This window comes from Trachinotus anak, unplaced genomic scaffold (genome assembly GCF_046630095.1).
Source record: "Trachinotus anak isolate AG129_WGS33_773 ecotype Australia unplaced genomic scaffold, CSIRO_AGI_Tana_v1 ptg000004l, whole genome shotgun sequence".
Taxonomy (NCBI): Eukaryota; Metazoa; Chordata; class Actinopteri; order Carangiformes; family Carangidae; genus Trachinotus; species Trachinotus anak.
The window spans coordinates 2,539,962-2,556,140 of NW_027273855.1; the positions used below are offsets into that span (position 1 = coordinate 2,539,962).

General features: G+C 39.1%; 1 protein-coding gene across 2 annotated transcripts; it reads right to left on the reverse strand.

The window, feature by feature from the left end:
• Positions 1 to 436: 436 nt before the first annotated feature.
• LOC139620069 (formin-I) lies at positions 437 to 15,935 on the reverse strand. 2 transcript variants are annotated; one of them, XR_011690730.1, is made up of 5 exons: positions 15,797 to 15,935; positions 13,782 to 14,848; positions 8,442 to 8,819; positions 5,518 to 6,584; positions 437 to 571 (listed from the first exon to the last, which is right to left on the reverse strand). XR_011690730.1 is itself a non-coding variant. In XM_071475228.1 (4 exons), exons 2-4 carry the CDS (start codon positions 13,831 to 13,833, stop codon positions 6,367 to 6,369), a joined length of 648 nt encoding a protein of 215 aa, XP_071331329.1. In that variant the 5' UTR covers positions 13,834 to 14,848; positions 15,797 to 15,935; the 3' UTR covers positions 3,748 to 6,366. The 2 variants fall into 2 exon arrangements, 1 of the variants encoding a protein (XP_071331329.1); XM_071475228.1 differs by lacking the exon at positions 437 to 571 and having other exon boundaries at positions 3,748 to 6,584.
• Between the last annotated feature and the right edge of the window lie 244 nt (positions 15,936 to 16,179).

Consider the following 16,179-nt stretch of genomic DNA (forward strand, 5'->3'; position numbering starts at 1 on the left):
GGGCAGTCTACAGTTGGATTCAACTTTTTCTTTGAGGCAGTATGAATGTTACTTTAATAATAATAATAATAATAATAATACATAATCAAAATACGTAAACGTAAAACATACAGTACATGAACACTTTGTGGAAAACATGAGAGTTCAGGTTTGGTTACACGTTTACTGGCCCCTGTTCCAGTGGTACCTGTGTTGTCCTGGAGCACTGCCAGAGGTGGAGATGCAACCTCAGAGTTAAAACTTGAACTTGAAGCGTCTTCATTTCTGTTCTCTCTCCCACGATAGGGGGTGGATGGTGTGGGCTGAGGAGCAGGAGGGGGTGGCGGTGGCGGCGGAGGCGGAGGGGGTCGTGGAGGAGGTGGTGGCGGGATTGAGGTAAAGGAGGATTCGGAGAGAGCCGAGCCTCCCCAAGGCGCCATGGTGGTATCCAAGAGGAGGACAGAAGAGGGCCCTGGATGAGGATGAGAGGAGGAGGAGGAGGAGGAGGAGGAGGATGGCTGCTGCCGGCTGCGTTTCTGGGGATTGGCCTGGTGGGAACGCTGGGAAGCCAAGGAAGAGTGTGGTGGCTTGGCTGGGGGAAATAGGAGGAAAAACTAATAAGGCAGTAGTTTGTTAAAAATGGTTAAGTCCTCTGACTTAAAACCCCATCGACAAACATCTGTCCATTTGAACTTAAATTAACAGTAACTTCAATTAATCTCTAACCTCCCTGGAAGTGAGCTACAGTGATCGAGAAAGTATCACATCAGTTTCATAAGATAATATTAACTTAAAAAATAACTTTTTTGTGCTGCTTAGTGAAATCAGTAAATCTTAGACTAAGGGTTACGTTTCTTATCATTTTAAAGCAACTGTGTCAATTAGCAGATGAAAAAACCTCTTGAAATTCTATAAGTGGATGATTTTATTGTAGAAATAATGTGATATTACATCAATGCTGTGTCTCCATTGTATAGTAAATGATATGTTTTTGCACATGTCGCTGTTTGAATGACTGTGATCTTATTTGTTCAAATGAATTATAATGCATTTCTTGTAGCATTGTTTGTTTTTTTGTTTTTTTTCAATTTACACAAAATGCATCGAGAGTCTTATTGACATATTATGTTTATGCAGCGATTGTTCCAATAATACACATATTGTGTGTATTATTGGACAAACAAAAACATATTTACTGTTCAGAATAAGCCTCATTTGTCTGCTCGGATTGGAAAGTTCAGCGAGCTTTCATAATGTCAGTTTGACACTATAAATTCATGACACTTCAGATTAGTCATAATATCACTTTTCATCTCATACTGTCACTTCAGCAAACAAGCTGAGCAACTGCTACCAGATTTAGCAGGTTAGCTCCAACCAGCTAAAGCTGCAACAACACATATACATTTTAGGTTTAGTCAAACTTCAGTCATTTAATTACTGCTAGTTTTGGTCTATATTGTAAATTAAGGTCATTACACAGACATTCATGATCCTCAGAGGATGAATTCTAACCTATCTAATTCTCTGACTGTGTGTTTTTTGTGAAATATCTCAACAATTATTGTTTGGATTGTTTATAATGTTTAGTTTCATTGACTAGAACTCAATATGAATGTTGTGGATGGGACAATAATCAAGTGTTTTAATTGTATTCCAAACCCTCATTTAAGTTTTGTCATGTCATTAATTTGTTTTTCTTTTACACACTTAACAAATAATTTCCCTCTAGTTACTTGTTTTTACAGTAACCATTAATTGTGATCTGATCACACTGAACAACCCTACGTTCACATGTGAGTCCCGTGGGTTACAATAATCCTTCTATTCCAGCCTGTTTCTAAGTTACCAACAATAATCATGACTAATCCATCTATTTTATCTAGTGATTAAACATCACATTGATTTTTCTCAGTTTTCAATCATTTTATTCAGATGTATTTCTATTCAGTGCTCAGTTTACAGTTTGTTTCACATTAACAAAGAAGCTAAGCTATCAAAAGAAATCATACTCATTTAACCTGATGAAGCAAAGTGGAGGATAAAACATATAAAGTAAGAACACCTGTATTTCCATGTCTGACTCTTTAGACAATATCCTACATTTGACAATGGATTCTTTAAAGACCTGACTGTACAATTACAAACTGCTACGTACATAAATGTTAAATTTAAAAAATGTTTGAATGTTTATTTTTTTTAAATCCCTCCATTCACCCCTGAAGCACATCTGACATGACATGAATTTCTTTTTTTTTTTTCTGTCATGCCTTTACATTAGATCTTTTTAACAGGAGACATTTTGGCTGTCACAGCAGGAAAAGCAGAGGTGAACATCTGGTGAACACCTCTGCTTTTCTTGCTGGATTTTTATGTCTGCTGTGAAAAAGGTCTGCTGCTTTCAGTGGGTGAGGGAGGGAGAGTCAGGGAAACTCAGATGGCGCTGTTGATTGTGGGCTCCTTGGGCTTCTTCCACCTCTGTGGTTTCCTCAGCCCCAGGAAGTGACGGGTTTTCTTCCAGACTGAAGCCTTCCGTCTCTTCTCGGGGTGGATCACGCCATCAGTCTCCATGGATTCGGGATCAGGGTAGGACTCTTCCTGCATGTATGGCACGTTCTCTTGTTTCTCCTCAGGCTCCTCCTCCTGGTTCTCCTCCTGGTTCTCCTCCTGGTTCTCCTCGCTCTCAGGGCTGGTGATGTTCTCTTGGAGAGGGTGCTTGTTCTCTCTCTCAGCCTTCAGCTCTGTGGAGAGCTGGAGGTTGAGAGAGAGCTGGACGTTGAGCTGAGTTTTCAGCTCCTCCACCTCTCTCCGCAGAATCATTTCCTGCTCGACGGCGTTTTGTTGCGTGAGGCTGATCTCCTCCAACTTTTGACGGAGGGCGTCCTGCTCAACCCTCAGCTCTTGCTCCAGGAGCAGGTCCTCTGTCATCGTGTCAGCATGAGCTTTTTGTTCCTTCTCAAGCTCACGCTGAAGGCTGTCTGCCTGCTGTCTGACTGCCTGGACATCAGCTTCATACCTCTGGGTGTCCTGTTGGTATGAAGCCCTCAGTCTCTCCAGTTCTTCTTGGAGAGCCTTGTTTTTCTCTCTCTCCTCCTGGAGCTCAGCTAACTTCTCCTCGCTGATGATGTGTGCCACCTGCAGCTCCTCATAGTCTTTTTGGAGGAGTTTCTTCTTCTTCCTCTTTATGGTGTTTCTGATCTGAGTGGCAATCTTCGTGGTGCAGAGGGTCTCTGGATCGGTGTACTTCTCCAGCCTCTCCAGGTCTCTTTTGGTCTCTTTTCCCCTGTTGATATACATTTCTTTCAGGGCTTTCTGCTTGGCCAACTGCTGCTTGGTTTCATCCAACTCTTGGCTGAGTTGGAGTCTCCAAGTTTGTTCCATTAAATAGTTGGACCTCTCCTTGCCCAACAGGTCATTTAGCTTCCGAATTTCGTGATGAAGCTCTTGGACCTCCATCCAGTGGGCTTGATTTCTTCGTGTGACCTTTCTTGTGCTCCTCCTGTTTTGGTACATGTAGTTAGAAGTTGCCATTTTCTCAGGTCGTAGAAATCTGAAGTGATCTTGGGAAAACGAATCTTTTAGGACTTTGTCTCTGAACAGATGTCAGTGATCTTCCTGCGCTATGAACTGAAGGGTTCTTGCTCACAGTGTTGTGTGTTAGAAATGATGTTTGCCTGAAGAGCTGCTGCCTTTGATACATCAGAGAACTGATGACGTCACAACACGCGTGGAATGGAATTACTCTTTTGATGTTGGCCTTGAATTGGAGTATTCCATTTCTTCTTCTACTCCTTTCTTTCCGCGTGTTCACTTTCAAAATCACGATATGTCATTCAAATGTTAACACACGGGCTGCCCCACTATCAACATTCAAAACAGGTTTAAAGCCTGTTATTGAACTTAAACTGATTGACAGGCTAAACACAACAGAAGTGTTTTTAATGATTCTCAGCTGAAAACCACAACATGCATCTTTCATCTGAAAGTTCAACTCTTCACTGAAATCTTTATAAAAGCCTGGATTGAAAGGCCTGTCCAAGTGAAAAATAAGGACAAGTACATTTATTCTTGTGCTGAAGCACACTAACAGTGCATTTTGTGATGTGTCTCCAAAGCACATGATTAGTAAAAGAGTCAGAAATGCAATAAAAGTGTATTCAGAGTAAATTTTTCTAAAGCATATTGATAACACAACTCAGTTTGCAATGTAGTGCATTTGTCATTTATCTATTAAATATATTTTTAATTACATAGACATTGACTTTTCAAAGTGCATTAATTTCATGTTTAAAAAGTTAAAAGTTTAAGTAATGTAATACTTCGACAGTATATTTATAGCAAATTCACTCCAACATGCACTTATGCTAAGATAGACTTTATTATACTTCTTAAAAATAAACATTTAAAAATGTATTTTTAAAAGTATATTTTTTTTTATCAGGGTATTAATGCCTGTATCTGCATGTCTGTATTTAAGTTTCACACAAGCACCACTTCATAAAAGTAAATTTAGAGTATTTATGTTTTATCAGCTTTGACCTGCTCCTCCATTTCCATTTCATTGCATTGTGGGATATTGGTGTCATACTCAAAGCCAGAGCAATTTTAGCCCTCATGTAGTACTTTCAGTGTGAAGTTGCTGTATACTTAAAACTTAGACAGATTTGATTAATGCTGTATATTATACACTAGAATCCACTGGACCAATATATTGCAGCTAGTGGGGACTGGATGATCGTCTCTGTTTCAAAGACATATCTTACAGCTGCATCAGCATTTGAAAATATCAGGACTTAACATCTATTTTATCAAATACACATAACTTCAGCCAACAGAGGAATAATTCACAGGCCTGGAGCTGTTTTATGAAACTCAGTTGAAGTTATTTGCTTGACAGAAAGACTTCCGCATAACTGCTGCCATGTGTAGATACTGAAACCCAACAACAGCAAATAACACGAGAACAAAAGTGAATAAGGCTTTTCTGGCAGGACCATTATTGTGAAAGGTGGTGTCAACTCAAAATTCACTATACAGTTATTGTATTTTTTATTTTTTTTTAATTTAATGTGGGTTAGTGATATTGGCTTTCTGAATACTGTCTACTTCCACATGCAGTATTAAGAAAAAAGTGAATAATCAGAATATCATCATGAAATCATCATTATAAACGAGATCATCATGAGGTGTATCCTGCTGTACAACAAGTACAATCAGTACTTCCTATTTTCACTTAATTAATCTAATTAATTAATCTAATCTTTGTTAAAGAATTGGATATGTTGGATTTGAAAATATTGGATTTGAATGACTCCTTCTTGTAATATCAAAAGTTTCAGTTTGATCCTAAGAATGAAACTTCTACTTTCAGAACTCTTCAAAAACAAAAACAAACAAAAAAAACATTTCATTTTGAAATTATTATTGTAAATTGATGCCCGTTTATTGATAATGAAGTATCTTCAACATATGTTGTTACTAATCCTTCAGCAAAAAGCTTGTGGAAATGGAAAGGTGAGAGAGTCATGGGTAGATCACCTTTTGTTTTACTCCCAGATGAACCAATGAGAGGCAACCGTTCTCGTGACATCACCGATGCGGACACCTGAGAGCAGAAATCAGTATGTTTTTTTTCAAAACAGGTATGGTTTCAAGGCTCATAGGAAACAGGTTTAGAGTGTGCCTTTTTCATCATGTACACAGTAAACTGCAGGGACAGTTCACACACATTTCGATACAAATGTATACGTCGTTTTTAAATGGCAATTTGTGTTTTGGTTGGTGCCTTTTTTCTTCGTCTTTTATTGTCAGCCACGTTAATGTTGAGGTTCTAGGGATGACAATGTTAGTCCACTTTGGTTCAGACTGGTTTCAGATGTTCACGGACCTCCAGAGGAGAACGCCTATAGGTTCATTTGATCCTGAGTGAAATGCCTCCACAACTTCTAATCTCAACACAGTATGAAATACATGAGCTCACAACCGAGAAAGACACCAGTATTATACAAGGTGGGATTATCACAGAGGAAAATCTGGGGCTCCAGATCCTCAGGGCATTAAAAATAAAGAGTGCCCCCTACAGAAACTTTATCAAAACAACCAAACAACCACATTTTGTCTTGCAACTTCAGGTTATATGTATAAATGAAATCGGAATTTGAAATGTTCAAAAGTTCAATCCCAAAATGCAGTTATTTCAAAACTTGGTACAAACTGATCTAATGAGATTCCAATTTGTTTAATTTTTTATAGTAAATAGACAAACTTCACTCACTGCATCACTTGTAATTTGATAAATGAGAATGACATAATATATGAGAAAAACCAATTCCCCAATCCTATGAAGAGATAAATATAAGAATTAACTGTCCATGCAGCTGTGATTCTTCAGTAGTGTATCTGTCTCAAAAGCAGCATGAGGTTTCTGATGCGTTCAGCCCGGCAGCGAGGGGACTGATGCAGCGGCAGCTCGAAGAAAGAGAAGGTGAAGCTCCGGGAGAAGCTGAGATTGGTGACTGGACGCAGCGGTGGGAGGCGAGGAGGACGAGGCACCCGGCGCTGGGGCAACACCCTCCGCCTCGCCCGCAACCCTCTACCTTCTACACCTGCAGAAACACAGAGATGAGGTGAAAGACAAGCTTTTGGTTCAGAGTATGGTATGTTTTTTTTTTTTCTTTCATGTTTGTCAAGCTTCTGTTTCCAAGAAGGAACTTCAATGACCAACAGAAAGCTGTATCACACATTGTCAGAAATGCCAAATAAGCTACAGACATTATCAGAAAGCTATGGAAGAGGACAGGGCCTGAAAAGTAAAATGTTGGAAGGCGAAAGTTAAAAGTACTTTAGGTGTTTTTTTGCAAAGATCTCACAAGTGCGACACCCATGGCCACCCCGCACTGGTGTTTTCACTTGACTGATTAGTCCACTTCTCACAGATTGTGTTTTATTGTCAACTCCCTACTCTCACCTTAAACCTATATATCATCTTTAATACTAAATTAATTTTGGTCCATTCACAGAATAGACCTTTAACTAAAGAGATTCTGACATGTGATACCAGCAAGAGAAAAGGTTTATGTAATAATCTATATAAGTTAGTGTTAGTTGTTACAGTTCCAGGGCCTTGGTGCTGTGCATGCTGCCTCACTGGAATGGCTCATTGGGACAAAAACCAAAAATGGAGCCATTATTATTTATTGTTATTTGTTACACCAGTAGTTTTCCAGCTTCTGTAATCAGAATGCCTGCTGTTAAAAAAGATCTATCTAGGCGTAACACATCTTATTAGCTAGTGCTAATGTTATTGCATCAAGTGTTAATGAGTGAAAGTACAGTTAGAAGTTTTTGTCTTACACTGAGTTTGCTCCAGTTTTGTCTTAGCTTAGTCTTGAAAATGAAGACTAAATATTTTAACATTATCTAATGTTACCTATCTAAACTTAAATAGCTTTAGCTAACAGATAAATTGTGATTGTCTAATTACTCTTAAGGAGCCATTTGTAAGTTTTGCTATTGCTATATAGCCAACGTTAGCATTAACCGTTGTTTACTTACCAGTCCCGAAGAAACGCTGAAAGTTCAGCATCAAACTTCATGCCTTAACTTGCTAAAAGCTGTCCCCAGCAGTGGAAATCAACACCTGCTTTAACTCTTGTTTCACCTCTATTCTTGTCTCTTCTTTTCTTCTACTGCAGTTAGCATGCTAACCAGCTAGCTCCGCCCAGGACCGGACCGCCTTGACACTTCTTCCCGATGGTCGGTCACTGCAGCGCCCGGCCTGCCCTCACCAGGTAACGCTGCCCAGATGGTGTATTACTGTATGATCTGTTGTACTGTAAACAACACACTGCAAATCTGTTGTACTGTAAACAACAATGGCTGAAGCTCTTGGCAAGACTGGTAAGAAAACAGCTGTTAATGCTAATGGTGGCTACGTAGGAATAGCAAACTTTTTTAATGCTAGCTGAAGAGTAGCTCATGTTATCCTGTTGGACAAGGTGACAGAGCCTTTTATTCAACTGCATGTCATGGATTATTTGGTACAGTGTGTATATCATATTGAATAAAACTGAAAACTGTGTCTTTTGATGGGTGTGGATTATTTTCATGCATCCCTGAAAACACTCCCTTTAAAGCTAATAGTAGTACATCAAAGGGAGGGTGAAAAATGGCCCTGTTTCCAAATTGTTGCTATGTTTTCATTCACTTAAGTTAAATTCATTTTAAATGAAGCATTTTTAATTAATTATGTTGTAATGAACTCTCAGTTACCTGTGGGCAGTCTACAGTTGGATTCAACTTTTTCTTTGAGGCAGTATGAATGTTACTTTAATAATAATAATAATAATAATAATACATAATCAAAATACGTAAACGTAAAACATACAGTACATGAACACTTTGTGGAAAACATGAGAGTTCAGGTTTGGTTACACGTTTACTGGCCCCTGTTCCAGTGGTACCTGTGTTGTCCTGGAGCACTGCCAGAGGTGGAGATGCAACCTCAGAGTTAAAACTTGAACTTGAAGCGTCTTCATTTCTGTTCTCTCTCCCACGATAGGGGGTGGATGGTGTGGGCTGAGGAGCAGGAGGGGGTGGCGGCGGAGGCGGAGGGGGTCGTGGAGGAGGTGGTGGCGGGATTGAGGTAAAGGAGGATTCGGAGAGAGCCGAGCCTCCCCAAGGCGCCATGGTGGTATCCAAGAGGAGGACAGAAGAGGGCCCTGGATGAGGATGAGAGGAGGAGGAGGAGGAGGAGGAGGAGGATGGCTGCTGCCGGCTGCGTTTCTGGGGATTGGCCTGGTGGGAACGCTGGGAAGCCAAGGAAGAGTGTGGTGGCTTGGCTGGGGGAAATAGGAGGAAAAAATAATAAGGCAGTAGTTTGTTAAAAATGGTTAAGTCCTCTGACTTAAAACCCCATCGACAAACATCTGTCCATTTGAACTTAAATTAACAGTAACTTCAATTAATCTCTAACCTCCCTGGAAGTGAGCTACAGTGATCGAGAAAGTATCACATCAGTTTCATAAGATAATTTTAACTTAGAAAACAACTTTTTTGTGCTGCTTAGTGAAATCAGTAAATCTTAGACTAAGGGTTACGTTTCTTATCATTTTAAAGCAACTGTGTCAATTAGCAGATGAAAAAACCTCTTGAAATTCTATAAGTGGATGATTTTATTGTAGAAATAATGTGATATTACATCAATGCTGTGTCTCAATTCCATTGTATAGTAAATGATATGTTTTTGCACATGTCGCTGTTTGAATGACTGTGATCTTATTTGTTCAAATGAATTATAATGCATTTCTTGTAGCATTGTTTGTTTTTTTGTTTTTTTTCAATTTACACAAAATGCATCGAGAGTCTTATTGACATATTATGTTTATGCAGCGATTGTTCCAATAATACACATATTGTGTGTATTATTGGACAAACAAAAACATATTTACTGTTCAGAATAAGCCTCATTTGTCTGCTCGGATTGGAAAGTTCAGCGAGCTTTCATAATGTCAGTTTGACACTATAAATTCATGACACTTCAGATTAGTCATAATATCACTTTTCATCTCATACTGTCACTTCAGCAAACAAGCTGAGCAACTGCTACCAGATTTAGCAGGTTAGCTCCAACCAGCTAAAGCTGCAACAACACATATACATTTTAGGTTTAGTCAAACTTCAGTCATTTAATTACTGCTAGTTTTGGTCTATATTGTAAATTAAGGTCATTACACAGACATTCATGATCCTCAGAGGATGAATTCTAACCTATCTAATTCTCTGACTGTGTGTTTTTTGTGAAATATCTCAACAATTATTGTTTGGATTGTTTATAATGTTTAGTTTCATTGACTAGAACTCAATATGAATGTTGTGGATGGGACAATAATCAAGTGTTTTAATTGTATTCCAAACCCTCATTTAAGTTTTGTCATGTCATTAATTTGTTTTTCTTTTACACACTTAACAAATAATTTCCCTCTAGTTACTTGTTTTTACAGTAACCATTAATTGTGATCTGATCACACTGAACAACCCTACGTTCACATGTGAGTCCCGTGGGTTACAATAATCCTTCTATTCCAGCCTGTTTCTAAGTTACCAACAATAATCATGACTAATCCATCTATTTTATCTAGTGATTAAACATCACATTGATTTTTCTCAGTTTTCAATCATTTTATTCAGATGTATTTCTATTCAGTGCTCAGTTTACAGTTTGTTTCACATTAACAAAGAAGCTAAGCTATCAAAAGAAATCATACTCATTTAACCTGATGAAGCAAAGTGGAGGATAAAACATATAAAGTAAGAACACCTGTATTTCCATATCTGACTCTTTAGACAATATCCTACATTTGACAATGGATTCTTTAAAGACCTGACTGTACAATTACAAACTGCTACGTACATAAATGTTAAATTTAAAAAATGTTTGAATGTTTATTTTTTTTAAATCCCTCCATTCACCCCTGAAGCACATCTGACATGACATGAATTTCTTTTTTTTTTTCTGTCATGCCTTTACATTAGATCTTTTTAACAGGAGACATTTTGGCTGTCACAGCAGGAAAAGCAGAGGTGAACATCTGGTGAACACCTCTGCTTTTCTTGCTGGATTTTTATGTCTGCTGTGAAAAAGGTCTGCTGCTTTCAGTGGGTGAGGGAGGGAGAGTCAGGGAAACTCAGATGGCGCTGTTGATTGTGGGCTCCTTGGGCTTCTTCCACCTCTGTGGTTTCCTCAGCCCCAGGAAGTGACGGGTTTTCTTCCAGACTGAAGCCTTCCGTCTCTTCTCGGGGTGGATCACGCCATCAGTCTCCATGGATTCGGGATCAGGGTAGGACTCTTCCTGCATGTATGGCACGTTCTCTTGTTTCTCCTCAGGCTCCTCCTCCTGGTTCTCCTCCTGGTTCTCCTCCTGGTTCTCCTCCTGGTTCTCCTCGCTCTCAGGGCTGGTGATGTTCTCTTGGAGAGGGTGCTTGTTCTCTCTCTCAGCCTTCAGCTCTGTGGAGAGCTGGAGGTTGAGAGAGAGCTGGACGTTGAGCTGAGTTTTCAGCTCCTCCACCTCTCTCCGCAGAATCATTTCCTGCTCGACGGCGTTTTGTTGCGTGAGGCTGATCTCCTCCAACTTTTGACGGAGGGCGTCCTGCTCAACCCTCAGCTCTTGCTCCAGGAGCAGGTCCTCTGTCATCGTGTCAGCATGAGCTTTTTGTTCCTTCTCAAGCTCACGCTGAAGGCTGTCTGCCTGCTGTCTGACTGCCTGGACATCAGCTTCATACCTCTGGGTGTCCTGTTGGTATGAAGCCCTCAGTCTCTCCAGTTCTTCTTGGAGAGCCTTGTTTTTCTCTCTCTCCTCCTGGAGCTCAGCTAACTTCTCCTCGCTGATGATGTGTGCCACCTGCAGCTCCTCATAGTCTTTTTGGAGGAGTTTCTTCTTCTTCCTCTTTATGGTGTTTCTGATCTGAGTGGCAATCTTCGTGGTGCAGAGGGTCTCTGGATCGGTGTACTTCTCCAGCCTCTCCAGGTCTCTTTTGGTCTCTTTTCCCCTGTTGATATACATTTCTTTCAGGGCTTTCTGCTTGGCCAACTGCTGCTTGGTTTCATCCAACTCTTGGCTGAGTTGGAGTCTCCAAGTTTGTTCCATTAAATAGTTGGACCTCTCCTTGCCCAACAGGTCATTTAGCTTCCGAATTTCGTGATGAAGCTCTTGGACCTCCATCCAGTGGGCTTGATTTCTTCGTGTGACCTTTCTTGTGCTCCTCCTGTTTTGGTACATGTAGTTAGAAGTTGCCATTTTCTCAGGTCGTAGAAATCTGAAGTGATCTTGGGAAAACGAATCTTTTAGGACTTTGTCTCTGAACAGATGTCAGTGATCTTCCTGCGCTATGAACTGAAGGGTTCTTGCTCACAGTGTTGTGTGTTTGAAATGATGTTTGCCTGAAGAGCTGCTGCCTTTGATACATCAGAGAACTGATGACGTCACAACACGCGTGGAATGGAATTACTCTTTTGATGTTGGCCTTGAAATGGAGTATTCCATTTCTTCTTCTACTCCTTTCTTTCCGCGTGTTCACTTTCAAAATCACGATATGTCATTCAAATGTTAACACACGGGCTGCCCCACTATCAACATTCAAAACAGGTTTAAAGCCTGTTATTGAACTTAAACTGATTGACAGGCTAAACACAACAGAAGTGTTTTTAATGATTCTCAGCTGAAAACCACAACATGCATCTTTCATCTGAAAGTTCAACTCTTCACTGAAATCTTTATAAAAGCCTGGATTGAAAGGCCTGTCCAAGTGAAAAATAAGGACAAGTACATTTATTCTTGTGCTGAAGCACACTAACAGTGCATTTTGTGATGTGTCTCCAAAGCACATGATTAGTAAAAGAGTCAGAAATGCAATAAAAGTGTATTCAGAGTAAATTTTTCTAAAGCATATTGATAACACAACTCAGTTTGCAATGTAGTGCATTTGTCATTTATCTATTAAATATATTTTTAATTACATAGACATTGACTTTTCAAAGTGCATTAATTTCATGTTTAAAAAGTTAAAAGTTTAAGTAATGTAATACTTCGACAGTATATTTATAGCAAATTCACTCCAACATGCACTTATGCTAAGATAGACTTTATTATACTTCTTAAAAATAAACATTTAAAAATGTATTTTTAAAAGTATATTTTTTTTTATCAGGGTATTAATGCCTGTATCTGCATGTCTGTATTTAAGTTTCACACAAGCACCACTTCATAAAAGTAAATTTAGAGTATTTATGTTTTATCAGCTTTGACCTGCTCCTCCATTTCCATTTCATTGCATTGTGGGATATTGGTGTCATACTCAAAGCCAGAGCAATTTTAGCCCTCATGTAGTACTTTCAGTGTGAAGTTGCTGTATACTTAAAACTTAGACAGATTTGATTAATGCTGTATATTATACACTAGAATCCACTGGACCAATATATTGCAGCTAGTGGGGACTGGATGATCGTCTCTGTTTCAAAGACATATCTTACAGCTGCATCAGCATTTGAAAACATCAGGACTTAACATCTATTTTATCAAATACACATAACTTCAGCCAACAGAGGAATAATTCACAGGCCTGGAGCTGTTTTATGAAACTCAGTTGAAGTTATTTGCTTGACAGAGAGACTTCTGCATAACTGCTGCCATGTGTAGATACTGAAACCCAACAACAGCAAATAACACGAGAACAAAAGTGAATAAGGCTTTTCTGGCAGGACCATTATTGTGAAAGGTGGTGTCAACTCAAAATTCACTATACAGTTATTGTATTTTTTTTTTTTTTTTAATTTAATGTGGGTTAGTGATATTGGCTTTCTGAATACTGTCTACTTCCACATGCAGTATTAAGAAAAAAGTGAATAATCAGAATATCATCATGAAATCATCATTATAAACGAGATCATCATGAGGTGTATCCTGCTGTACAACAAGTACAATCAGTACTTCCTATTTTCACTTAATTAATCTAATTAATTAATCTAATCTTTGTTAAAGAATTGGATATGTTGGATTTGAAAATATTGGATTTGAATGACTCCTTCTTGTAATATCAAAAGTTTCAGTTTGATCCTAAGAATGAAACTTCTACTTTCAGAACTCTTCAAAAACAAAAACAAACAAAAAAAACATTTCATTTTGAAATTATTATTGTAAATTGATGCCCGTTTATTGATAATGAAGTATCTTCAACATATGTTGTTACTAATCCTTCAGCAAAAAGCTTGTGGAAATGGAAAGGTGAGAGAGTCATGGGTAGATCACCTTTTGTTTTACTCCCAGATGAACCAATGAGAGGCAACCGTTCTCGTGACATCACCGATGCGGACACCTGAGAGCAGAAATCAGTATGTTTTTTTTCAAAACAGGTATGGTTTCAAGGCTCATAGGAAACAGGTTTAGAGTGTGCCTTTTTCATCATGTACACAGTAAACTGCAGGGACAGTTCACACACATTTCGATACAAATGTATACGTCGTTTTTAAATGGCAATTTGTGTTTTGGTTGGTGCCTTTTTTCTTCGTCTTTTATTGTCAGCCACGTTAATGTTGAGGTTCTAGGGATGACAATGTTAGTCCACTTTGGTTCAGACTGGTTTCAGATGTTCACGGACCTCCAGAGGAGAACGCCTATAGGTTCATTTGATCCTGAGTGAAATGCCTCCACAACTTCTAATCTCAACACAGTATGAAATACATGAGCTCACAACCGAGAAAGACACCAGTATTATACAAGGTGGGATTATCACAGAGGAAAATCTGGGGCTCCAGATCCTCAGGGCATTAAAAATAAAGAGTGCCCCCTACAGAAACTTTATCAAAACAACCAAACAACCACATTTTGTCTTGCAACTTCAGGTTATATGTATAAATGAAATCGGAATTTGAAATGTTCAAAAGTTCAATCCCAAAATGCAGTTATTTCAAAACTTGGTACAAACTGATCTAATGAGATTCCAATTTGTTTAATTTTTTATAGTAAATAGACAAACTTCACTCACTGCATCACTTGTAATTTGATAAATGAGAATGACATAATATATGAGAAAAACCAATTCCCCAATCCTATGAAGAGATAAATATAAGAATTAACTGTCCATGCAGCTGTGATTCTTCAGTAGTGTATCTGTCTCAAAAGCAGCATGAGGTTTCTGATGCGTTCAGCCCGGCAGCGAGGGGACTGATGCAGCGGCAGCTCGAAGAAAGAGAAGGTGAAGCTCCGGGAGAAGCTGAGATTGGTGACTGGACGCAGCGGTGGGAGGCGAGGAGGACGAGGCACCCGGCGCTGGGGCAACACCCTCCGCCTCGCCCGCAACCCTCTACCTTCTACACCTGCAGAAACACAGAGATGAGGTGAAAGACAAGCTTTTGGTTCAGAGTATGGTATGTTTTTTTTTTTCTTTCATGTTTGTCAAGCTTCTGTTTCCAAGAAGGAACTTCAATGACCAACAGAAAGCTGTATCACACATTGTCAGAAATGCCAAATAAGCTACAGACATTATCAGAAAGCTATGGAAGAGGACAGGGCCTGAAAAGTAAAATGTTGGAAGGCGAAAGTTAAAAGTACTTTAGGTGTTTTTTTGCAAAGATCTCACAAGTGCGACACCCATGGCCACCCCGCACTGGTGTTTTCACTTGACTGATTAGTCCACTTCTCACAGATTGTGTTTTATTGTCAACTCCCTACTCTCATCTTAAACCTATATATCATCTTTAATACTAAATTAATTTTGGTCCATTCACAGAATAGACCTTTAACTAAAGAGATTCTGACATGTGATACCAGCAAGAGAAAAGGTTTATGTAATAATCTATATAAGTTAGTGTTAGTTGTTACAGTTCCAGGGCCTTGGTGCTGTGCATGCTGCCTCACTGGAATGGCTCATTGGGACAAAAACCAAAAATGGAGCCATTATTATTTATTGTTATTTGTTACACCAGTAGTTTTCCAGCTTCTGTAATCAGAATGCCTGCTGTTAAAAAAGATCTATCTAGGCGTAACACATCTTATTAGCTAGTGCTAATGTTATTGCATCAAGTGTTAATGAGTGAAAGTACAGTTAGAAGTTTTTGTCTTACACTGAGTTTGCTCCAGTTTTGTCTTAGCTTAGTCTTGAAAATGAAGACTAAATATTTTAACATTATCTAATGTTACCTATCTAAACTTAAATAGCTTTAGCTAACAGATAAATTGTGATTGTCTAATTACTCTTAAGGAGCCATTTGTAAGTTTTGCTATTGCTATATAGCCAACGTTAGCATTAACCGTTGTTTACTTACCAGTCCCGAAGAAACGCTGAAAGTTCAGCATCAAACTTCATGCCTTAACTTGCTAAAAGCTGTCCCCAGCAGTGGAAATCAACACCTGCTTTAACTCTTGTTTCACCTCTATTCTTGTCTCTTCTTTTCTTCTACTGCAGTTAGCATGCTAACCAGCTAGCTCCGCCCAGGACCGGACCGCCTTGACACTTCTTCCCGATGGTCGGTCACTGCAGCGCCCGGCCTGCCCTCACCAGGTAACGCTGCCCAGATGGTGTATTACTGTATGATCTGTTGTACTGTAAACAACACACTGCAAATCTGTTGTACTGTAAACAACAATGGCTGAAGCTCTTGGCAAGACTGGTAAGAAAACAGCTGTTAATGCTAATGGTGGCTACGTA

What these genes read in the sequence shown, in the direction of transcription:
- LOC139620069 (XM_071475228.1), bottom strand. Translation starts at nt 13,833, where the DNA reads ATGTCACGAGAACGGTTGCCTCTCATTGGTTCATCTGGGAGTAAAACA. An exon ending in ATCTGGGAGTAAAACAAAAG is followed by an intron (nt 8,820 to 13,781) that starts GTGATCTACCCA and finishes TATTTCCCCCAG; the next exon opens with CCAAGCCACCACACTCTTCC. An exon ending in AGTGCTCCAGGACAACACAG is followed by an intron (nt 6,585 to 8,441) that starts GTACCACTGGAA and finishes GTGTTTCTGCAG; the next exon opens with GTGTAGAAGGTAGAGGGTTG.